Source organism: Vanacampus margaritifer, chromosome 13 (genome assembly GCF_051991255.1).
Source record: "Vanacampus margaritifer isolate UIUO_Vmar chromosome 13, RoL_Vmar_1.0, whole genome shotgun sequence".
Lineage (NCBI taxonomy): Eukaryota > Metazoa > Chordata > Actinopteri > Syngnathiformes > Syngnathidae > Vanacampus > Vanacampus margaritifer.
In genome coordinates this window covers 5545309-5571630 of record NC_135444.1, presented here as the reverse complement: position 1 = coordinate 5571630, position 26322 = coordinate 5545309, and the positions used below count along the sequence as shown (strand labels likewise).

The 26322-nt window shown below is 40.0% G+C and overlaps 1 protein-coding gene across 3 annotated transcripts in view; it reads left to right on the top strand.

Annotated features, from left to right (window-relative positions):
- The window catches only part of pde4ba (phosphodiesterase 4B, cAMP-specific a), a 185517-nt gene that overhangs the window by 18210 nt on the left and 140985 nt on the right, over positions 1 to 26322 (top strand). For 2 of the 3 annotated variants that reach the window (XR_013296391.1, XM_077583694.1), the window contains exon 3: positions 10399 to 10637. Coding sequence is in view for 2 of the 3 variants with exons in the window: in XM_077583694.1 (XP_077439820.1) it covers positions 10399 to 10637 (239 nt within the window). In the remaining variant the exon portion in view is untranslated. Of the gene's footprint in view, positions 1 to 10398; positions 10638 to 16768; positions 17653 to 26322 lie in introns of those variants that run through there. The other variant, XM_077583695.1, reaches the window with a different exon arrangement.

Genomic DNA, 26322 nt, shown 5'->3' with positions numbered 1-26322 from the left:
AGCGAGTCAGACTGGAGTAGATCATGACGATTATTTGCACATCTATAAATCGAAGCAAAAATCATTGTCAATCAAATCATTTTGAATGGAAAATCGATTCTGAATCGGCCTGCAGACCCAAAAATCGGAATCGAAAAGAATCATGAAAGAGTCAAAGATTCCCACCCCTACTTTCTACTTCTACTTCTGGCAATTCATCTGATTGTCGTGTTCTTCTGCTAACCTTGTTGCCTTGTTGAAGCCGGCCCTTCTTACTGCAAATATTTGTCACAAAAGAAAAAAAAATATCCAAAGATACTGCACATGCCCATATTTAATCCGTTGATACTCACTGCACCTGTTTTTTTAGGTTTATTTTGTGACATCATACATCACAACGGTTTAAGCTCAGAGGCTTTGTGCAGCTATTGACATTTAGTTTTCCTATGAATTCAGAATTGTATGCCATCGTGGCTATAGGACTTCATAGGTTTCAATGTATACTGTAAAATTGCCTTCCCTCCCACAAAAAATGAATCATCATGTTTACAGATTAGCATGTTTCCCTTTAATGTGGATTCCCTTTAAAACGAGCTTCAGTATTTTTAGGACGTGTGAGTAGCTTTGTGACTTGATGTGAGTTGCACCTGTACACTTTGTGCCGCACTCTGCTGTGGTCGTGGGTGTCTAATAATGTTGCTCAAATAGTTTGTAGCAGAGAATGTGGGTGTGCATTACTCAGTCACTCATTTTATCTCCTGATGCAAGTTTGAACATTATGTGCTTTTCATTCTGTGTGAGAAACCCTTTCTCATACTTTATTTTGTGCATCTCTCTGGCCTCGAACAGTACATTAACAGCGGAATGCATATTTGTGTGCATTTTGAATTTATTGCGAATACTTTGTAGCAGCAAGTGCCCACTTCCAAATGAATGCCTATACAACTATGTAGTGTTGTATAATAATAATAATAAGAATGTATTTGCCCAATTCCAATCTTAAATGCTCAAGATCGATAACCCAAGTACAGTAAACATAAAATGCCCTTTTTAAACTATGATTGGATTCATTAAAGAAACAAACAACAAATATTCAAAGCTACCTCATTGTGTGTAAAAAAGAACTTGTCTCCTTGTTATATTATGATTAAATTGTCGTTAATCAAATTTTTGGGAAACCTGAGTTCATTTTTACTCAACACGCCCAATCCTGATTACCTACATTCCCATTCAATCAACAAATTATTTAAAGCCAAAGTCAAACCAAAACATTTTCTTTACAGTAATATGTTATATTGCCCCCCCCCCCCCCCCCCACACACACACAATTGTCTAAACACTGTATTGTGATTAATAAGTTGTTTGTGGAATGTGAACTAAGCAGCAAAATCCACCTGTTTATCCATCTCAAGGGGCGGTCATTTTGCCACTTGCTGTAGACTGAAAATGACATCACAGTGCCAAAGGGCTCAGGTAACAACCGTTAAGACTTGACATGACATTTGCAAGAGATGGATAAAAAAAAAATAGACATATTGTTGCTAATAGAGTCAATCCAATCAAATAAGATGGGGAAAAATTACCACAGATCAGATGTTAGAAAGTTGTTTCCTGCTTTGGTTTAAGAAAAGTTAAATGTTAATAAATCTCTTGACACTCCTACACTCACTTGCTCCAACACACATACACACTCTGACTCACCCAAACAAGCTATTAAGCTGAACAGAACATTGTTTAAATCAACTAGGTAATATTTTCTTTAATTTTTTAAATTGTACTCAATCGGATATTTGTGTGGGATGCACCACATACAACATAAATGCATTCTTATTCTATTGCCATACAACCTTGAAGTTTTTAGTGAACATTTTTTTTTTCATCCGTCCGTTGTCTGATTTGTTGGAGCGTCTACGTCTGCTCTGCATGGTCGTCAGCCTCCTGCTGTGGCATACTTGCCTACTCTCCCGACTCAGGCGGGGGACTCCCAAATTTCAACCCTATCTTCCACGTGGCAGCCGATCAGTCACTTCTCCTGCAAATCTCCTGATTTTTCAGCAAAGTAAAAACAGTTTACAGTACATTGTGGGGAATATTTGACAGAGTATCTGGCAACCGTGACCTGCTAGCACGGTAAGCGGCTGGTTATGAGACTCCCACTGAAGGCAGCGACCATCAAGGAGCCTTGATTTGGTCCACCGGGAAAGCAGTTGGAGGCTGGAGGTGTGGGGACTCGGATAGTGATTAGTGAAAGAGGCGACCAGACACCATCGGGAACGGCTGGTGTTCTGTCACCCATATGACGGCATCACTGCCGCTTTGTATTCTCTATCTGGAACACTAACCCCAACCTTAACCCCTAACCCATTATGTAATTTCCTACTGTGCATGCACAGAAGTGTAAAGTATGCTACTCCCACGGGTTTGCTGTTCTGACAGCCCAAACATGGACCGGTGGGACCTACCATTGCAAAATATTAATCGGCCATGCACAGTTCCCACGGCGTTGAATGAGAAGAGTAAGATAGATAGATAGATAGATTGGACAGACGGGTCGTTGGTTGGGTGGGCTTGGGCTGACGGACAGATACTTTGTAGCTAGTCCTCTGATAACGACAATGGGAGCTGCCACTAAATAAAACCTCGTCGCTCCAAAATCTTCAATTCTTTTTTTCTATTCTCATCGTCAATTCTTTTGCAATGGTGCTGCAACCTCCCAATGTAAGGCTTGAACCCAAGACCCTGAGATTAAGAGTCTAGTGCTCTACCGACTGAGCTAACTGGGAATCTGAAGGATCAGTACTGTTTTTGGATATATAGACAAAGCTATGACAAATACGAGAAAATATCACACAAAACAAACACCCTCCAAATTTGGGCTCAAACCCACGAACCTGAGATTAAGAGTCTAGTGCTCTACTGACTGCTGACCTCAACTCGGGACGTCGTGAATCGGTTAGGAGAATACTTCAAAGACCTCCTCAATTCCACAGACACATCTTCGTTTGAGGGAGGGTGTGTTCTAACTATAGAGGGCTCACACTTCTCAGCCTCCCTGGTAAGGTCTATTCAGGGGTGCTGGAGAGGAGGGTCTGTTGGGAAGTTGAATCTCGGCTTCAGGAGGAGCAGTGTGTTTTTCATCCCGGACGTGGAACAGAGGCCCACCTCTCTACACCCTCCTCTTTGAGGGTGGATGGACTTGGAGAAGAAGAAGAAGAGGTTCGGTCCCTGTACGACCGATATCAGAGTTTGATCCGCATTGCTAGCAGTAAGTGGAATTTGTTTCCAGTGAGGGTTGGACTCCGCCAAGGTTGCCCTTTGTCACCGATTCTGTTCATAACTTTTATGGCCAGTTTCAAGGCGCAGCCGAGGCATTGAGGTGGTCCGGTGTGGTGGTCTCAACATTGCATCTCTGCTTTATGCAGACCTGTGATCTTCGCCTCTCACTGGAGCGGTTTGCAGCCGAGTGTGAAGCAGTTGGGATGAAAAGCAGCACCTCCAAATCCGAGACCATGGTCCTCAGTTGGAAAAGGGTGGAGTGCCCTCTGCGTCGGGGATGAGATCCTGCCCCAAGTAAAGGAGTTCAAGTATCTTGGGGTCTTGTTCACGAGTGAGGGTAGGAGGGAGCGGGAGATCGACAGGCAGATCGGTGCAGCGTGTGCAGTGATGCGGACTCTGTATCGGTTCGTTGTGGTGAAGAAGGAGCTGAGTCGAAAGGCAAAGCTCTCGATTTACCGGTCGATCTACGTTCCTACTCTCACCTATGCTCACGAGCTGTGGGTAGTGAACGAAAGAACAAGATCCCAGACACAAATTTCCTCCGCAGGGTGTCCGGGCTCTCCCTTAGAGATAGGGTGAGAAGCTTGGTTATCCGGGAGGGACTCAGGGTCGAGCCGCTGCTCCTCCGCGTTTAGAGGAACCAGTTGAGATGGCTAGGGCATCTGGTTCGGATACCTCCGGGACGCCTACCTGGAGAGGTGTTCCGGGCATGTCCCACCAGCGGGAGGCCCCGGAAACAACCCAGGACACACTGTAGAGCAGGGGTGCTCAAGTTCGGTCCTCGAGAGCCCCTATGCAGCCTGTTTTCCATGTTTCTCTCCACTAACACACCTGATTCATGATCAGGATTGTTATCAGGCTTCTGTAAAGCTTGCTGATTAGCTGATCATTAGATTCAGCTGTGCTGCAGGAGGGAAACATGGAAAACAGGCTGGATAGGGGCTCTCGAGGACCGAACTTGAGCACCCCTGCTGTAGAGACTATGTCTGTCAGCTGGCCTGGGAACGCCTTGGGATCCCGCCGGAGGAACTGGTTGAAGTGGCTGGGGAGAGGGAAGTCTGGGCTTCCCTGCTAAAGCTGCTGCCCCTACGACCTGACCCCGGATAAGTGGTAGATGATAGATGGATGGATGGATGGAATTCTTTATGGCTGTGAAATAGCCAAATCTCCCCTGTCTGTGACAAGAGAATAAATTGCCCACTTTCTCTGGAGAGCAGAACATGTGACGTTTGATGAATTTGGCTAGTCTAACCCTTGAACATAAAAGCACTTACAGTAAAATTGGCTGAAGGCAATTTAAGTCATTTCAGCTTTATGTGTTTGGTTTACATGCACATGCTGTTTAGGGGAGTGTTAGACCGGGGAGTACTAACAAAAAATATTACAGATAGGTATATATAGAAACATTGAGTCATAGATTACATGCTAGTCTCTCTAAGGTATACAATTCTTTGAGCCACCCACACACACGTCCACTAAGTGATTCCATGTTATGTAAATGATGTTATATTTACAGCCCAATCAACTAAAATGTTTGCTTGTATTGATGTCGCCGAATGCACAGTAGCACTGGCTGATAAATTATGTCAGACCTAAGATAAAATGTAAATAAGCTCTATACGGTTTAAAGGCTGTGAGCAAAATGGGATGTCATTAAAGAAATGTGATTAATGGACTTTTGTGCCGCGTCCATACAAATACACACTTTCCCTCCGGACATATAAATCTCCATTGACTTTATGCATGTCCTCAATGCAGCATTTTCTGCAAATGATTCCCACTTGCTAATATGTCATTAAAGTTTACAGAGGGCCTTGGGTTGTGATCTATCTATCTATCTATCTATCTATCTATCTATCTATCTATCTATCTATCTATCTATCTATCTATCTATCTATCTATCTATCTATCTATCTATCTATCTATCTATCTATCTATCTATCTATCTATCTATCTATCTATCTTAGCTCGTGCATTGAGCATGAGTGTCACACATTTCTCTCCTATCTCATCTATTTATCAAGAAGCACCTGAAATCTTAGGTTACATTAGGGACCAACTGCTAAAATGCACAAGGCGGGACAAGGGCTATGTTTCTGAGGGACAACGTGGGACACTTCTCCCCTTGGGCAGACTCGCTGATGGTGGTTTACCCATTTCTAGCATATACATCAGGGCTGCAGACTAACATTTTTTTGCCCCTAGCTTAAAATTTTAGGAGCACAGGAAGAAAATTTAGGGGTGCACACATAAAAACAACCATGTCTGAATGAATGACTCTCTGTGACCCAGGCCCTTTTATCTGCGAGTGGCGAGCAGTTGCCTTAATTTGCTTTTTAGATTTAGGGATGGGTGATATGGACAAAATATCATATCTCAATATTTTTGCCAGACATCTCTATTCTTTGGCCTTTGACTCAGCAAGAGACTTCGCATCGTTTCAGTGTTTTAGGGTGCCTTCTATATTTTGCGTTATTTTATTGATACTTGTTTTATATACTTATTCACTTCCCTATGTCTTGTTACTAGTTTGTTCATCTAAATTCTATTTGCCTTGTATACTTACCTGCTAATTATATTTATTATAATTAATTTGATTTTGTGTTTTTTTCTTTCACTTGTCTCTACTGCAAGACTAATTTCTTTTCCATGTACAGCTCTTTGTATGCAGCAATGAATACTTTTAAAGTGCTTTATAAATAAAGTTGAGTTGAGATATGTTGATAATATACAAAAACGATATATGGGTCAGTGAAATCTTAGCAAAATATCAATCCAAAAGGATGTGTTAAGTGTGTGTTTTTTATTAGAACTTAATGACAGTTATCAACGTTAACAAACTTGGCAATAAAAGAAAACTCACATTGTACTGCAACTATGCTTAGTGATAGTAATTTTATGCTCCAATATAAGTTGACCGCATTAATATACAATTTCTCCATGCATGTGACGTGTGGCTTGACTGATTAAAATAAGTTTGCCACTCACATGTGAACGTTGTAACCAGTGGACTGCCATTACAATACGTTGCTTTGCATCACTTGTTTTAATCCACAAAAAGACAGCGGCATGACTTGCACACTGCTCGGTCATTGAAACAGCGGGTGCGCGCGCTGCTCGTTAACCCGGAAGTAGATTTGTCTGATGCGCGTCTCCAGAGCGCGCGTCTCCCCGTATACCCCACTCCCCCACCCCGATCTCGATTGTCATTGGCTAGCTTTAGCTGTCAATCAAAGCCAAACTTGAAAAGAAATATCTGGTTACCTGACACGCCATGCTTTACTTGAAATAGAAGGTGCATTGGCGCAAGTTTACGTTGCTGATAGGAAGAATAGATAGTTGGCGAGGCCTCTTAAAACAGCTAGGGCGGGCACGGCTGACTGCCAGGGAAGGCATGGACCTCCCAATGCCCGCCCATGCCAACGGGTCCGGCCGGCATAACTAGAATGCTGTGATGACGAAAAGACAAACAAACAAAAAAAAAAAACGTGACCATCACACGGGATTGTTTGTTAGCCTCAAGTTGCTATCTTCAGCTAGCCCGTCCAATAATACACAACAACACCGGCGGCCGTGAAGGCAACGGGGGACTTTTTGTGAGCGACTCACACAGACTGACTACTGTATATAAAAGTCCGTGGCTACGCCTTGTTGTTGTCATGGTTACGGCTGACAGTATCGCACAAAACTGATAAAAGTTTATTATTATTATTATTATTATTATTATTATTATTATTATTATTATTATTATTATTATTATTATTATTATTATTATATTTGTGGGACGCATGAATTGAGCTTCAAACGCTGTGCGTGCCCACGCTACGCAGGACGGTTGGTCACCTTAGGTTACATACTGTCCAAGTTTTCTCAAATATCTTGATTGAGTAGGCCTAAGCCTCATCAAGAAACAACAGTATGCTAAAGCAATTTTCCAAGCCTTTAAGCTTGATGATTCCAGTGGTTAATCTAACAAGGACACAGAGGTCACACCTTGCAGCTACATGAGCTTCAGCATGTGCAGTTGCAAGCACAGGTGGGTGTTTCTATTCATGTTGTGTGTAGGAAAAGCTCAGTACTTATAAAATTGTGCATAGATTATCCACAGCCGCAGATGAACGTCTTATTTCATATATGTAATCCTAATCAATTTATTGTGTTGCCTCTTTACGCCACTCTCCTAGCCTCCCTCTCAGAAAGTCCTTCCCCTACCAGCTCATCCTGCTTGTTCCATCTATCTTTCATCCTCATTCTCTCTGACCAAGAGCCCACTTTCAATCTTTTCCTCTTGCCGCCCTCTCAATCCCTCCTCCTTGATGGAAAGCAGGTGCTGTTTTCTCAGCTCATCTCGTCATTTCCTCCTTGTGGCTATGTTGCCTTGGCATCAAAGTGGCAAGTGTTTCCAGTGATTAGGGCTTTGGTGGGGGTGGGTGAGCCAATACGGATGTATTGTCTGAATTTGGTGTGGTGATCACTGACTCTCACCTCATGATGCGCTCTCCTGCAATCTAGTGGCAATTGTTTGCTGTTGTTTTCCCTGAAGATAGACATTCTGCAGTGTGTGTTTTGCCAACTTTATGTCACAAAGTAATGCAGTAAGTCTTTCAATAGTTACTTTAATCACACTATTCAGACTCTATTTTAGATATGGAAACATGCTAGGTTACTAATTACTCTCAATGGCAGCCATTGTACGTTAGTAGGCTAATTATTTTACTAGTATTGTTGCTTGGGAATCACCACACTAGATGGCCTGTTTGTGCAGCAAGTATATCAAACAAATAAATGTGTATCAAATGGTCTACTTTTTTTTATTTTTTATAAATACAATACAATATTGAAGAAATGTTTGGTGTGTGGTGTTATAAAACCGGTGTTATAAAAGCCATCAGACAACAAGGAAATTCACTCCATTTGTCTTGTATTTGTCTCCACCTGTTTTGGCCACTTCCCTTTTTGTCAGGTCATTTCTACCTGAGAGAACAGACGACATGTCAATAGCTGGTCCTTGAAGTTATTTGAATGCCATCTTTCTCAATGTCAGTCTTGGTAGCCTAGTGGCAGTTGTGTGTTGTGGGGTTCACATGACAACCGTTAATATTTTCACAGTACTACTACCATCTCCATATCATGTATTATTATTAGGGGGGAAGATGTCTGTGAAACAGTGAGTACAAATTCTGATGAGAGAGAGAGAGAGAGAGAGTTTCTGGAATTAAAGCAAGCATGCTATACTGTAGGTAACAATACTGTTCACCTGTACTCTTTTTTTTTTTTTTTTCACCATTGTGTTCCCACAAGCAAAAAAATTGTAACAAAACCAGAGCAGCCTCACCGATTTCACATTTTAATTAATGACATACTGTATATTGTATCAAAATTCTCACAGCTTTTGATCTGCAAGACATGACAAGAATGACCGACTCAATCCAAACCAGACCTCAGTCTTCAGGGAAACACTTTGGTGGCCCCATTATCATTATTATTATTATTATTATTACACTACTGAGAGCACTTACTTTGCTCCATATTTTTGATGATCTGTTGTATTGCACTTTATTCGCACAGCAACGGGCAACTTGGAAACACGTATTACGATAGGTTGAAATGCAATTGAATTGAATTGAGTTGCTCTTAAAAGTCAAGGCGCAGAGGAGTCTAATTCAGAACCTCTCAACTACGCCCATGGTCTTAGCTGTGTGTGCTTTGTCAAGTATCACTGAGCTGATGAAGTAGGTGAAGAGGCGCTTAGCTCATTAGAATAAAAAGTGTGACACTTTTTGTGTCACAGTCTCAATTATTAGTAATCCCATGATGACCAAGACTGTTTTCGTGGACAGCGCAGCTGCACTCGAACGTAAAAATCCATATATATCCTGAAATATCCAGATTTTCGTGCCAATGCAAGCCTCGATGTGCTTGTTTAGGAATTTCAATTTACTGCTTTATGAAAATTACATTCATATTCATCCACTATATGCATTTACTGTATCTTAGCCATGTCCCTCATAATTACATCAGCATTACAAATATCGGCATCAGCCTTTTTACGAATTTGAAGACCAATAAAGATGATATCTCGCTGAGTGGTGAATGCTTGCGAGCGCAGCAAATTGAGGGTTTTCATCAGGATTTGTAAGATGTTCACAGACCATTTTTACTTGTTGCAAAGACATTTTAAACATATTCGGACAATTCCTTATTGTCTGCAAAGATCTTTTGAAAACTTTTACAAACCCTGACGAAAACCCTAAATGAGCTACATTTGCATGCATTTGTCGTTCAGTGAGATAAAGGTAACTTTTCATTTATGGATTTATTTAAATTTCCACTTTAGAAAAAATGATGCTGACACTGGGAACTCCCTACACTTTTTATTTAAAAAAATAATCAAATATAAAATAAAATTAAGAAATTATGTTGAAATTTTGGGAAACTACTTTTACAGTAGAAAACTTTTTTTGTTTTGTTATATTTTTAAACAAAAACGGTCAATTCTTTATATGTTTAAAATTAAAAGTATATATATATATATTTTTTAATTCTGACGCTAATATTTTCTCTTTTACTGCAAATGAATATCGACTTGAAATATCGGTTATCGGTCTCCTTGACTACTAATAATTGGCATCGGCATCGGCATCCGCCTTCCAAAAAAACATATTGGTCTATCACTACTAGATTAGTAACCTACAGCATGTCCAGCTTCATTCACTCAGGTTAATGAGCACAAGAGACTGAGCAGCAGTTGTAAATGGAAGACAAAAAACAAATCTGTCAATCAATAAAACCAACAAAAGATAAAGATATATAAAGAAAGTGCAGAAGAAGAAAAAAAATCAACTTTAGGGCAAAGTTGTCTTCAAACCCTAACAAAAACAACATCATACAGTAGTTCTCAAGTATGTCCACATGCTTAAACAGAGTTCTAGTGCCCCTTAGTGGGAAGACTTATGATATACCAATGGAAAAAATAAATAAATACTGTAACTTGAGTAATTAAATTTTTGAGGATATCCACAGAGAGAAAGTTCCACATTGCTTCTATTAATGTTCTTTTAAAAAAATCCTAATTAGTACTATAACAGCATTATGTAACCTAACAAATCCAAAATGGCCTCATTGCTTCATGTGTCTTTTCAGGATGGCAAAGAGCAGTCAAATTGCTGTCTCAGCGAGTCGTTCACGTCCCCGACATGCACACTGGGGGTGGACCTGCGCAGAGGGCGGAGGCGTTTATCTGGCAACCTGCAGCTGCCGCCGTTGTCATGGCGCCAGGGGGAGAGGGCTCGGACACCTGACCATGAGGTCATGTCCCGACCTACATCTTTACCCTTTGGAGCCCCTCCCAGGATAGACATCACGCCGGTTGACCCTGAATAGTGAGTACGTTTTGGAGAATTGAAAGAAGCAATGTTTTGTGACAGAACAACAATATGAAACAACAAGCAAACATTGATCCAGTACATATTAAGTAGTCATAACAAAGTCGACCATCTGGTGTAATCCATTCCAGAATGTGAATAACAAAATATCAGGAATGTACCAGATGCTATTCAAATTTGAGGTTTTTTTTGTTGTTGTTGTGTGTGTGTGTGTTTTTTTTAAAATATATATATTCTGGCTGCTTGGACTACAAGTCTCAACAAATGTTCGCCACACACTGTTGCAACACACAATGATTGAAATGTTCCCCAATTTAGAACCATCCATTTATTTTCCAGTGACACCCAAGTCGGATATGTAGGCCATACACCGTACAGTAGGCTACCATTATTCTTCTATTTAAAAAGCTCTGACATATTTGTGTGAGCTACCTACAATATTTTGGGGCACCATTGTATTCGACTTTCATTTTTTATGAAGATCCAACACATCAAGGACCAATCCGATCAACAAGTCAGTGTGAATGCATTGTTTCTTTCGATACAAATGTTATTTGAACAAAAGCACTGTTCTGATAAAAATGCTGCTCTGGGGTATTTTATGTTAGGAGGAGATTTTTTTTTTCCTGTTGCCTTCATCTCTTCAAAGACCAATATTTAATTCACTTTCTCCCCTCTGTTAAAATTGTGTTTTATTCCTGAGGTTTTTGTGGAGTTGCAGTGCCACTTTCTACCACAAGAGAGCAGTAAAAACATAGGACACAGTTTGACTTACATCATCAGAAAAAAAAATTAAATAATAACGCATACCCTTCCTGTTATGTTATCCTACCTTATGAGGAAACATACACTTTACAACTTATGAGGGTTTGGAGTGAGGAAGATGTGATCATAATAAGTCTATGAAAATAAATATTTGGAAAGGCTTTTTCCCCTCCCCTCTCTCATCCTACAGGGATGCACGCTCATTGGCTCAGGTCCTTTGAGGATATGATGACGTCCTCATATCTGTCGTCATTCCTTTTGTTAGATGCAGCTCAGCCCAATTTGTAGTGTTCATGGCAGGGAAGGTGTATGTCATTCTCTGGCAGACATTTTGGGTATTTACAATGGTGAGCATCCTCTATTTTCACAGCTACTGAGAGGCAGTATGTCTCCTTCAGTTCGCTTGATTGTTAAATGTCTGGGTCAGCAGCACCTTACTGAACACTGTGAAACTCCCAAGAGAAATTGTGTAATTTAAACCGTACGTTGGAAGATTTTGAGAAGATTTGAGAGAGCTATCATCTCACACCTGCTCACATTTATTATTTGTTATTATTTGCAAGACTACAGCCCATCATGCTTTTGTAGAAAACTACAAAATTGAGAAGCAGAAGCTTTTGGCTAGAGTTGCGTGAGAGCAATTTGTGCAGAAAAAAAACAACACCAACAAGAAGATTATATGGAGGGGCACAGCAAGTTCTGCTGCCCTACAAATGGACCCGCTCCTCTGTCTGGATGGTCCATGTTCTGTCCTGATTCTTTACTAAGTTTCCTGTTTGATATTGTCGTATGACCATGACCGATCGAAAACAGCTGAGATGACCGTTTTACTCTATCCAAATGACAGGAACGCGCTGTGGCTCCAGTAAAACTCGAAAACATCCTTCTGACTTTCAGTTTTTAGTCTGAGAATGTGAAAATCGTAAACCTTGGTTCGCACAGTCAAATTTGCATTTGCAGACAAGACATAGGAATCACATGAGGGGAGTGGAGACATAGGTGGGCCCAAGCGTCTCTGCCCAGAAACGCCCCCAACAGGCCCAAACTAAATAAAAGGTCAAAATACAGGCGGGAGGAAGTGGTGGTCAAGGACAAAATGACCACCAAACAATAATAGAAGCCTATGGTGTTGATTGAGATGGATTTCATTTGTATACATGCAGCATTTATTTTTGAGGGAAATCTTTCAAAGTTGACCAAAAAAAGAAAAAATCTAAACTGACAAAATAATCTGTCCCCTCATCCAAACAAAATGACACAGTTTTCTGGGTTGTTGAACAACACAGAAAATTACAAAAACAAGCCAAATGTTTGGGTCAAATTGACCCAGTAGCGGGTTGGTCCATTTTTGACCTCCATCCATCCATCCATCCATCCATCCATCCATCCATCCATCCATCCAGCCACCCATCCATCCAATCACTCTAAAAACAGTTTAGTTAAAAATTACCCATTTGATCTACTACGTGGGTCAGTTTGACCCACCAAAATGATCCAATTCTCTGAGTTGTTACAAAACAGGCCAAAAGTTTGGGTGAAATTGACCCAGTACGGGGTTGGTCCTTTTTTGACCCAAAATTGGGTTATTTTTGATCCAACTGTTTTTAGAGTGATCCATCCATCCGTCTGTCCATATTTCCATCCATCCGTATATCCATCCATCCATCCATCCATCCATCCAATCACTCTAAAAACAGGTAAAAAATTATCCAATTTGAGTCAAAAAGGGACCGATCCACTATTTGAATCAATTTGACGCATCCATCCATCCATCCATCCATCCATCCATCCAATCACTCTAAAAAACAGGTAAAAAATTATCCAATTTGAGTCAAAAAGGGACCGATCCACTATTTGAATCAATTTGACGCATCTATCCATCCATCCATCCATCCATCCAATCACTCTAAAAACAGTTTAGTTAAAAATTACCCATTTGATCTACTACGTGGGTCAGTTTGACCCACCAAAATGATCCAATTCTCTGAGTTGTTACAAAACAGGCCAAAAGTTTGGGTGAAATTGACCCAGTACGGGGTTGGTCCTTTTTTGACTCAAAATTGGGTTATTTTTGATCCAACTGTTTTTAGAGTGATCCATCCATCCGTCTGTCCATATTTCCATCCATCCGTGTATCCATCCATCCATCCATCCATCCAATCACTCTAAAAACAGGTAAAAAATTATCCAATTTGAGTCAAAAAGGGACCGATCCACTATTTGAATCAATTTGACGCATCCATCCATCCATCCATCCAATCACTCTAAAAAACAGGTAAAAAATTATCCAATTTGAGTCAAAAAGGGACCGATCCACTATTTGAATCAATTTGACGCATCTATCCATCCATCCATCCATCCATCCAATCACTCTAAAAACAGTTTAGTTAAAAATTACCCATTTGATCTACTACGTGGGTCAGTTTGACCCACCAAAATGATCCAATTCTCTGAGTTGTTACAAAACAGGCCAAAAGTTTGGGTGAAATTGACCCAGTACGGGGTTGGTCCTTTTTTGACCCAAAATTGGGTTATTTTTGATCCAACTGTTTTTAGAGTGATCCATCCATCCGGCTGTCCGTATTTCCATCCATCCATCCATCCATCCATCCATCCATCCATCCATCCATCCATCCATCCAATCACTCTAAAAACAGGTAAAAAAAATATCCAATTTGAGTCAAAAAGGGACTGATCCACTATTTGAATCAATTTGACGCATCTATCCAACCATCCATCCATCCATCCATCCATCCAATCACTCTAAAAACAGGTAAAAAATTATCCAATTTGAGTCAAAAAGGGACCGATCCACTATTTGAATGAATTTGACGCATCTAACCATCCATCCATCCATCCATCCATCCATCCATCCATCCATCCATCCATCCATCCATCCATCCAATCACTCTAAAAACAGGTAAAAAATTATCCAATTTGAGTCAAAAAGGGACCGATCCACTATTTGAATGAATTTGACGCATCTATCCATCCATCCATCCATCCATCCATCCATCCATCCATCCATCCATCCATCCATCCATCCATCCAATCACTCTAAAAACAGGTAAAAAATTATCCAATTTGAGTCAAAAAGGGACCGATCCACTATTTGAATCAATTTGACGCATCCATCCATCCATCCAATCACTCTAAAAACAGGGAAAAAATTATCCAATTTGAGTCAAAAAGGGACCGATCCACTATTTGAATCAATTTGACGCATCTATCCATCCATCCATCCATCCATCCATCCATCCATCCATCCATCCATCCATCCAATCACTCTAAAAACAGGTAAAAAAATTATCCAATTTGAGTCAAAAAGGAACTAATCCACTATTTGAATCAATTTGACGCATCTATCCATCCATCCATCCATCCATCCATCCATCCATCCATCCATCCATCCATCCAATCACTCTAAAAACAGGTAAAAAATTATCCAATTTGAGTCAAAAAGTAACCGATCCACTATTTGAATCAATTTGACGCATCTATCCATCCATCCATCATCCATCCATCCATCCATCCAATCACTCTAAAAACAGGTAAAAAATTATCCAATTTGAGTCAAAAAGGGAGCGATCCACTATTTGAATCAATTTGACGCATCTATCCATCCATCCATCCATCCATCCATCCATGTGTTTACTGTAACAATCCTTAATGCAAGTATATCTTAATTAAAACTCCACAAGGAAAACGTGACTTTGGAATAAAAAGTCTCTTTGAAGCTTTCAGCCGTATTTGTTCCCCTTTTCATGTTCACTCTTTTTCTGTCATTATTCTTGGCTAAATGTCTTCTGTTGTCTGAGCTTTTTTCCACTCTCCCTTTTTACTCTCTTACTCCACAAACCTTTGTGTCTCCATTTATGACTTCTAATCTGGGCCACAATGCACTGTTGTTTGCCCTCACAAGCGAGAGCTGTGGTATGAAAGAGGTAGTTAAGAAGAATGGAGGTTATATAACTGGAGACTCTACATTAAGGTCTCTCATCTCAGGACATTGGCCCGACACAAAGACCCCCCCCACACCCATCACCTGCACCTGACCTACTGTTAGACATGCAAGACCTCCCCCTGGCATAAAAAAGTCCCACGCATATTCTCCTTGCTGCTAAGGTTTCACTGTGTGATGTAGCCGTTATTTTTGCAGTATTCCTAAGTAAGTGTCTTTTCAGTTACTTATCCTGCTCAGAATATATATTTTTTTTTATCAGTCTTTTAATGGGCAAGGATCTACGTATACAGTATGTCATATTCATATTCTTCAGTCTTCTTTGAGACCTGATGGCAGCAAAGAACATTTATTTAGGAAACCACACTCCAAGACCTACTTTTATAGTCTTTATTTTAACTGAATGTGTTTTTTTCCGAATATATACCAAAATGGTGAGTCTATTCTCTGCCTTTTTTTGCCACCTTTCACCAATCGACACAGTATTGTGGACCAACTTACCCGAGGAGCTACAGCCCTCATTGATTCAGACTTTGCATGTTCTACTGCTTCACTGAAACTTGAAGAAATCGAATATAGGCATGAAATCAGAATCCGGTGCTTCCTGTAGTTAAATCCATCCTATCTTAGCTAACGACTGCACTACAGCAATTACAAAATGAACGTCTTCAGGGTAATTTCAACGCGTAGGTTCCACTGCACAACCGCCCATGGTTATTTTTGCCTTTCTTAACTGTTCGGCAGAGCCTCTGCCTGCCATTCTACTTGAGGAGTTGTTGGCTTAACACATACAAATGTCTGAACCACATATTAGCCCTGTGGTTTCATTCTTTAAACGCTTACTTTACGAGAAACAATCAGATACACAGATTAAGTGTTTTCAAATTCACGTTTTGCCCCTCTGTTGTCTCTTCCTTTCTTTGTGTGGAAATGGTTAGACTGCTTCCATTCACAGCAAAGTACATTACATATGCATTAAATTGTGTGTGAGAGTGTGAGATTAAGAGACAGAATGTGATAGTACAATGTTGGTGAATAATTAAAATTAAAATAGGCCTTATTTCAAAAGACTTCTATGTGCAATTGCATGCAAGCGTTTATTCAAATCAGCTGACCTTTTGAGCATCGTGTGTGTTTCAATTCCGGAACCCCATTAAGCTGTTTGCCTTAATCGCTTGTGCGAATATTTTTTCCCTTGGCCTACACTTGCTGCTTTCCTGTCTCGCTAAAGGTCACAATATCATCAGAATTACCACAAATCCCCTCTATAGGAAAATAATAATAAATAAGTCAGACAACCTGTTACCGAGCATGCCAGCATGTCGTCACTCCGGCAGCCGGCCAATCATTTCCAGCGAAGGCGTGGCTTGCGCTCGCTGCATGCTTGCTCTCAGCTCCTCAGCTGTGCGTATCCTGAATGAAAGAGCAAGTGAAGCATTTCCCTGCGTGTTGCGCTGCGCTCGCCGCTCTGCATGCGAAAGTGACAAGCAATCTGACTCTGGGCTCTACCTAGTTAGAGTCACCCTGCACCACACCGGGAATGCCTGCAGGAAGGTGAGGGCTGTTTCCCACCGAGGAGGTCAGCCAATAGTTGATGGAGAGAACGGAGCAAGACAGGAGGAAGCAATTTTAAGCCTCTCTGAATCTTTCATAAGGTCCTCTCCAGAATCAAACTGCGTGGATGGACTGCGAGAAAGAGTTGGTCGTGGGATGCGCTTTTAGCAGAAGCGGAGAGTGACACAGAAACACAGCAAGAAGCAACTTACGAGTCATCCAGACCAGGAGGGTGACAACTTACAAGCACTCAATTCTTGTGTCCTCCAAGGAGTTCAATTTGGAGATCCTCTGATGAAAGGATGACAAACAGAAGAGCACAGTGCAGCAGAGAAAAGGAGTGGGCATGACTGCTGTCTGGCTCTTCCCTAGACAGCCCAACAGCGTCGAGGCAAATATAAGAACACAAAAGGTGTGCTGGCCTTTCCTCGGGTGTACACGTACGAATCAAGAGGAAGACTGAGCAGCTGACTTTGGACAGAAATTGAAAGTCATCCAGGCCACAGCGATGTCCTCAAACGAGCTGAGTGTTGACATGGACTCCTGCATTCGGACATTCAAGGAGCATATGCATCTCGAACTGGAGCCCCCCAAGGTCCCTGGTGTGGTGGGAGGGAAACGGGGCGCCACATCCCCTAAACTTTCCCCACGGAGCTCCCCGCGGCTTTTCCGCAAGCTGATGGTCAACAAGAGCATCAGACAGAGGCGACGCTTCACGGTAGCTCACACCTGGTAAGGCTGATGGGAGGTCGGGATAAACCGAAGGGATGGGACGTGATTTGAGTGGAAGATGATGGAAGGAAAGACAAAATGATGTGGAAATTGGATGTAATTGAGAAAGATAGCCTGGAGCGAGTGGATTTAAAAACAAAGATAAGCGGGTGAATAAAAACAAACAAGAGGGATGAACCATGGAGTCACGAAGGGAGAACAAAGTGGAGCAAATGTAATTATGTACATTTGGATTTAGATTAGATTGCTTGTCATAAATGAGGACAAAACTAAAATATGATAACTGTCTGGTGAATTGCCACTGGGTTAAGAAATGATGTAATCTAACACAAATGCCAAACCCTGTACTCTATTAGCATCTACATTTGCTCTTTACATTGGCACATGTTGTTGTTGAATTGGTTTTGAGTGGTGCCTCTTATATTTAGGTGGCAAACCAACACAATACATTTCAACCTATAGCCCCACATGGTGTATATGATTTGCCTAAGTATTACCTTCTTGCATCCTCACCTCCTGACTTTATGAATGAATCGCTTTGCCCGTTTCTATTTTGGGCATTTTCACCCCACCCCCATGCTCTCCCCCATGTTTTTTTCTGCAGTGTGAATGTGAATGTGAAGGGAGTGTTTGCTGTGTTATGCAATGTATGGATTAGTGGCATGGGGGCGGGAAGGGGGGTTTGCCTACTTTCAAGGTGACTTTTGTTCAAAAAAACAAAAAAACTTCACAGCCTTTTGTGTGTTCTTAGCATTGTCTTACAGTTTGAATGTGATTTCTAAATGTGAATACCATCTAGCAAAGCTGTCTTCATTTCACCATACGATTTAGTGGTTTTGTCGTTGCAAGGGGAGGGAGGGACTGTGTATTTTTGTGTGTAGAAAGGAAATGAGTCCAGATATGAATCTGTTCCTGCATGTTGTATCTACAAGCTGAACTGTTTGTATGATGAAAAGGAGATAACATGCTGTGTGTGTGTTTCCTTGTGGAAATAGTATGCCATAAATGAATAGTTTACACCTAATATGTGTATCCAGATGAATCCACGTGTGTGTGCAAATATGCGTATTGATCTAACGCTTTGATATCCTTATTTTTCTGTGAAGCCGTCTTCTTCCTTTACCAGCTCCCAGGAACTCATATTGCTTTATCTTTTCTTGTTTAGCCTATTTCTGAGCAAAAAAGGATCTGTGGGGGTTGGGTGGGTACAATGGGGCTATGAGAGAAAAATTTAAAGAAGTCTCCAGTGTCCTAGTCTCCAGTATATGAGCTTAACTCTGGGATGTAACAAGACCCACAGCACATTAAACTGGTCCAGTTCAGCCAATTAACAGTCATTCTTAAGATAAACTCCCCTTAAGTGCATCCTTCTGTAGCTGAGGGGAAAAAAACTGATTAAAATAAAAGAAAATACACAACATTTACAAATCTAAAAAGGGACAATCAACAGGATTGTGTAATTACACAAACATTTTACCTTATGGGAAATCCAGAATTATTAAATATACAGACATCTAATCCGTTTTAAAAATTATCTTTTGCCTCTGATGAGTAATAGTAACTAACTCTGGCACAGATTTAACCAATGAGACTTAAGATAAATATTTTCAAAACATTTTCCATTATTAATGTGACCTATAACTTGTAGGCTACCGGTACATTGGAGCATAAGGAATTTTTTATGGTCTGTTATAACTCAACAGTTGAGGAAGATAAAACTACTACTAAGAGCCACCGTACATTTGTGACAAAATAAGTGTATCACTAAGTAATCCTATGATCAGAAACTTCACAAATATTACACTGAGACTCAGAGTAAATAAGCTTAACCCATTAAGGCCTAAAGCGCCTGCCAAAACATGCCGTCTAAAAACAATGGGTGAATCACCCCCGAAAACCTCAAGTTTTCCTGGATATTTAACAATATTGTCAATACTAAATAATTGATATCTCAGCTCCTGAAGCAGATAGAAACAATTCCAAAAACATTTTAGAGCTTACACATGTGATGTTCACACAAACCTAAGTTTAGTATTATAAACCTTAAATCTATATATATTTTTTAAATCAACAAACAACTGTGTCACATCTGCGGGTATATTTAGCTTCAACACTGGAGCGCAGTTGTAAAAACTTCGGGGAATCAATTGGTAATTATTTGTCGTCCATTCCGTTTCAAAGCAGTTTAAATTTTCAACATCGTCATTGTCTGCAAACATATTTCTTAACAATATGTCAATGTCGACTGGTTACACTGACTCGAATGCCTCTTGCGCCGTCATCAACCCCCGTCATTTATTTCATAAAGAATGCTCAAATAAAATTCCAAGACATGCTACGAGGCCCACGTCACTCTCCTGAGTATATTCTGATACATTTAGAGACCGAGAATTGGTCAAAACAAAATGACATATCCGCTCTCCTGTTTTTAAAGATAGTAGATTGCTAGAGCGCTCCCAACTCTAGTGGTAGAAACACGGTAATGCGCTCAAGGTCTTAATGGGTTAAACTAGACAATGGATGACAAACACCGTATTCATCAAATCACTAAGTGTGATAGAGGCCTGCAATATATTGGCTATGGTGTGTGAAATCTGGACTCTATGCATATGATATGATGCTTTTTACATTACATTTATAATCATGTTTTTTAACTCTTTGACTGCCAAAAACGTTAAATAACGTTTAGTAAAATCCTAAGGAGGAGTGCCAAAGACGTTAAAAGACGTTTGTTTCAAAACAGAGGTGAAACTAACCATTTTCTATTGTTGATTACTCAAAAACGGAATAAGGTAGAAACAAACTTTTTTTTTCTGATGAAAGATGACAGTCCAATCTTTCATTTGGTAGTATGTTTGTTTCCATAGTCCAAACACATAATTTTCTGTGGACCTTGAAAGATCAGTCAAAATGCTTAAATCGGCTGGCACCCACGGCATCCCTTTTCTGAAAACGTCTGGCAGTCAAAGAGTTAATCATGGGTACACAAAAAGACCTTGTTGTCGGTCTTTTGTTTGCCATATTGTACAGTGTGTAATTTTGGTTTTCAATGTTCATTCTAGAATCATTTCTTTAAAAAAAACAACAACATATTATGCTTTTCTCATGGTGTCAGGATTAGCGGGTGGTTGTACAGGGAAGCAGTGCGAGGAGGCAGAGGTGAAGTCCAAAGATGTTTTAATCAAACAAAATGGGGTAGTAAACAAGGCGCTGGCAGGCAAAAACAAAAAAGTCCATAATCCACATGATAAACCAAGCGACCGACATAACGAAGCGACAGCAGGACGCAGGGAAACAATAGTCAGGTTTCCATCCAATTGTTTCGAATTTTTTAAGTCAATTTAGTGAAAATGCGCAAAACGGACATGTGGCTTTTGCGCGTTTCCATCTGTTCTTCTTTTGCAAATAGTGAGAGGGGACTCCCCCGCTGTAGGTGGCGCTATACACTATAGAGATGTGATTCACCAGTAATTTAAAAGAAGACGAAGAAGACCAGGAAGCGACTGCGCCATGCAATGACATTGTATGAGTTTGCTTTGGTAATTCTTAATAAACCGTAGCGTTTTTTGTATTAATATTCGCGTCTTTAATTAATTCCAAAAAGATTTCTGTTTCGTCCCCCCCCAACATACCTTACTTTATCGTCCGCCATTGCATTGTGAATACAGACGTACGTGTGACATCATGTCTGGTCAAAATGTGAGACGGGACTTGTCAGCGTTTATTCGCAAAACCTTTTTCCATAGCCAAAATTCGCATTTTCCTTTTTTCTATGCGCTTCAAAATCCACCCCCTTCTAGCATAAAAACTTATTTCCGAATTTTGGGCCCTTTTTTTTAATTTCTAGCGTTTCCATTCAGTTTTATTTTCGTACTTTTTGAAAATTCAAATAAAAATGGGGTATATGCCAGGGAGGAGGCTGGACTTCCGACTTCCTGGTTTTCAAACATCAGCTTTGTTTCCTGTTTACGAAGTGTGGGGCCGCGTCCCACTTCTTGCGATTCCGTGGACAGGTGCGAGTGCGTAGTGTGTCTGTCTCAGTTGTCCGAAGCATTTCAGAGAGTTTAGACGTCCTCGGCTGGGGGACGCAGGGGTGGGAGTGCGAGTGTTGGAACGCGACCAAGAGTGGCCGGAAACGACGCTGATGTGTGAAACCCGGAAGTCCGAAGTCCGTGGCATCTACCCCATTAGTGCCCCAGGAATCTTAAATGAAAAAAAAAAGAAAGGAGGGAAAAAAAACAAGGCAGTGTCTGTGCCCCTCAACAACACAGACGCACATTTGCAAATGATTAAATGCAAATAATGAATATATTAAAATGTCCCCCTTGTCCACTAAATCTTTGTTACGCTATTAAACAATCAAGAAGATATTGACACAGATCTTGTAACTTAAGCAGCCAAGTTGCATTTTCTAAAGCCTTGCACTATCCGTTATAAATTCTATCCTTGCTATTGCTCATGCTAGCATTATTTGTCCCTGGTGAACTCCTGACCCATTGGCACTCAGACAAAGAGTGTTCTGTTTGAGCCAGTCAGCTGCTCCCCTGTCTCTTTCTCTCTGTCTCAGTCGTTTTTTATGCTCTCTTTGTCTATCTGTGTCGTCTTCAGTGTTGTTTTCTTTGCTTTCTGTCCGAGACTTTCTTTGTGCAACTTCCACACTCGCACACTGCCTTATTTTGTTTTTCTTACGTCTTTGTTTCTGCTGGTAGACTTTCTTTTTCTGTCTCCTTTTGCCTCTTTCCTGCTTTTGTAATCCAAAGCACCACATGATGTAAATGTTTGATGGGCGGCTGGCTGACGCGTATAATTGCTCTGTTTTCCATTCACACAAAAACTATGTCAAGGCATGAGAAAGAAACTACAGGAAAGTAATATAGTAGGTGGAACTGAATTGGAAGACATTTTAAGTTCACAATTCTTGAGTGATCGTATAAACAAACAAAAATATATCAAACTTCAAACCAGAGTGCAGTCATCCCAGGTGAAACTAATAGAGAGGTTACTGCACAGTTTAAAAAAATAAAAATAAAAAATTCCATCAGCCTCTCGAGCTGCTTATTGATTTTCAGAATCATCCAAAAGCAAACGTCACTGAGGGAATGACATAAACATGGTTTGCACCTTTTAAGCTTTTCTGCTTCCTTTGATAAGAAAAATTGTCACTAATGTAATAGCTTGTGTGATTATCCCATCTGTCCTTTATTTACATTAAATGATATCACCTACATGTACTGAATGCTCTATGTGTGTAATAATTAGCACCATCTAGTGATGAACTAATAATTTATTCATTTTAAAAACCCACTATTGATCAGAGATGGCAAATCCAGGTCCAGAAAGTAAAAACCCTGTCACAGTTTGGCTTTAGCCCCTTGTGCTAGCTACGTAGCTAGCTCCCTAGCAAACACCCGGGGGGCTAGCTAGGAAGCTGCTTCTTCCACTATATAAATACAGTAAAGAAAAGAAAGAAAAAATATATATAAATAAAGATGACTTGACTTGACTAGCCGTTCTTGTTAGCTGCTCGATACAGCCTATGGCTCGGCTAGCTCCCACTATAGCAGCTCTTGTTAGCTGCTCCGGCTAACTCAGCTGGCTTGGTCTCTCGGTGTCACTTACCAGGGTTTTACCTGGCTGCCTAGTCGCTGTTGCTTGCTGAGATGCTCCCCCGCTTTTGCTAAATATTAATATTGATAATAGGCTTACGAATTTTGGTCTCTCTGAGTCATCGTAGTTTGCACGCGCTTCGGCTGTATTCTATTATTTGGCGACAGCTAGTGGTCAACTATTACACACTGTACATTTAAAGGGTTAACATATTTCTCTATGATAAAGTCTTCTATAGCCAATTTACTTGTCATTGACAGTGGCTTGATAAGTGATATAAGGGATAAGTGAATCAAAATGAAATGAAATTATTTATCCATGATTTTTAATAGAGATCCGGAAACTGTAAATTACTAATAAGTCACTTTTATAGCAACAGTCTTGGTTTTTAGCCTTTTGTGGGCTTTATTCTGCTTATTATAAATAAGACATTCAACACAATTGTACTTTTTAGCTGGCTTAGTTAATTAAAAATACTTCTGGATGGCTTGACTTGCGCTTATTTAACACATTGCCTTATTAGCTCAATCTGCCGCAAATCCCATTACTTTATGGAAAGTAATGCAACAAAGTGTATAAAACCTTCTTCTCCCTTCACCATCACCTTCCTCATCTTCCTCCTCTGCTTCGTCTTCAATCTCCTCTCATGACCTGGTTCAGCACCCTCCATTTCTATCTTCTGCCTTGCTGTGCTGAATCAGCCAAGCACAAAGTTAACTATTAGGAATGGCTGAAGGAGCGTGATGACAGTGTGTGTGTGTGTGCGCGTGTGTATTCCTATGTCTGTAATGTGATTAAATTGGCAGCGATTGGGGAAAACACTTGTGACGAGCATGTTTCAGTTTTACACGTGTCAATGAAACACGCCAAACACACATGGCTCATTACATTCACACACTGATCATGTTCATTTCTTGCATTATTTCTCTTGACTTGTGTCTTGTATTTTTATAACCTTTGGAAAAGTAGTACAATTTCGTACAAGATCAGCGCAGAAACATTAAAGCATATGCATGGCCGCTGAATTCAGGAACTGAATAGAAGGCGTTTGTTCCCTGATGTTCTGGTGGTTGCTTAAAGCTTCACGATGGAACATCCAGTGCCATATACTGAAAGCACTGTCACTCTCGATCTAACTGATGGAGTGAATTGGTCTTCACTTCACTTTCACCCCTTTTGTGCTCTGCTCAGCTACTGTCTATAGAAGCAGGATTTTCCCATACTGATCCAAATAATCACTTTGTCCAGCAGTAAAGCCTTAAAGTGGAAGTCAACTTTAAAAAATTATTTTCAATATGATCTATGTGCCTAAACACAGCATTGTGGTTAATATTGCTTTTGATGAGTAAGAATTAAGGAGCAAAATCCTCCCATTTTTATCCATTTCAAGGGACAGCCATTTTGCCATTTGCTGTCAACTGAACATGTCATCAGGGTGGAAATGACATCACAGTGCCTAAGGGCTCAGCTTGAGCCGTGATTGGTCGTTACCTGAACCCTTAGGCACTTGAAAAGCTACAGTTGAACTATATCAAATTGAAACGTAATCCCACTGAACAGAATCAAATCGCTTCACTTGAAAATGTACCAGTCTTGAATCGAGATACGTATCGAATTGTATATTTATACTAGGGGTGTCAGCCGATTTAAATTCTTAATCATAATTAATCACATTACTTCAATAGTTAACTCATGATTAATCAATTTTTTTTTAATTTGTACTAAATATATGTTTTTTCCCCCCTAAGTTTTCATACTCTTGTTAACATAATAATGGGGAAAAATATTTAACTAATCAAAATATTGCTGAATCTTTAGTCATTGATACAGTAATTTCATAATTCATAAAATGTTGGGTTAAAAAAAATAAATCCAACGAGGATATTGGCTACGATGTTGATGAAATTTGCTGGTCAGATCTAACTAGGACAGGAGTCGGGCACCTTACGGAGTATTTCATGTTTTAGATGTCTCCCTCCTCCAACACAGGTGATTCAAATGATAACCTCTTCAGCAAGCTCTGGATGAGCCTGATAAGGATCCTCAGAGAGACATCTAAAACACACAGTACTGCGGCTCTCTGGGACCAGGGTTGCCTACCCCTGAACTCAGTGATTAATTTAAGTTATTTTTTTCATTTTTCTTTTTCTTTTTTCTTTTTTTAATAGTAAATTTAGCCTGTAATGGTAGTGCAGTATTTTTTATTTATTTATTATTTATTTTGTATTAGTTTTATAGTTTAATTATTATATTATATTATTTTCTGGGGTTACAGTGTTGTTACACATTTTGTTGTGATTGTCTATCTTGACTGATTTTGGTTATATGAAGACAAATTAATCCTATTTCCAATAGTGTGTAGCATTGATGTTGTGTTTGACTAATTTACCATTTTGTGTATTTTTACTTTATTTGTGTACTTTGCTTAAAGTAACTGCTAAAAGTTGAAACAGAGTTAAACTTTATGACACCTGTGTATGTCATTTGGCAACATAAGATGGTTTTTATACATGTGTTTAGAGTTTTGACAAGAGTGATTCATTTTGGACAGGATCTGAGATGTTCTCCATCTCGTGTGGATGGTTGTGCTAATGGTTGTGTTTTTAAAATCCAAGCCCTGTTTTGTATTTCGTGCTTAAGCAATCGTAAACAATTTTTGTAAGAGCTATCTCATTTTTAACATGAAGTAACTTGTGAAATTCTGCACATTTTAAAAATGGTAAAATCCACCTTGACCCCAGTCTCCACAAATATTTGCAGTATTATTACATTTGTTACTGCTAAATTTTGACGCTGCGTTGCGACTGGAATTCTGCCAGTACAGGCTTTCCAAGTACGGGGCGGTCATTAATTTCGTGTTTGTTTGTTTGTTTATTGAACATATAAACCAGCAACAGAAATACAGATGTTTTTGTTTTGTTTGTTGTTGTTTTTCTTGTTTTTTTTTACATACATAGTCATCATTAAGCACGGTTTACATGTTCAAAAGAGAGTAGGAAGAAGTAAAACTAAACTTATCTAGTCCTACCCCCTTACAAGAAAAACACACACACACACACGCAC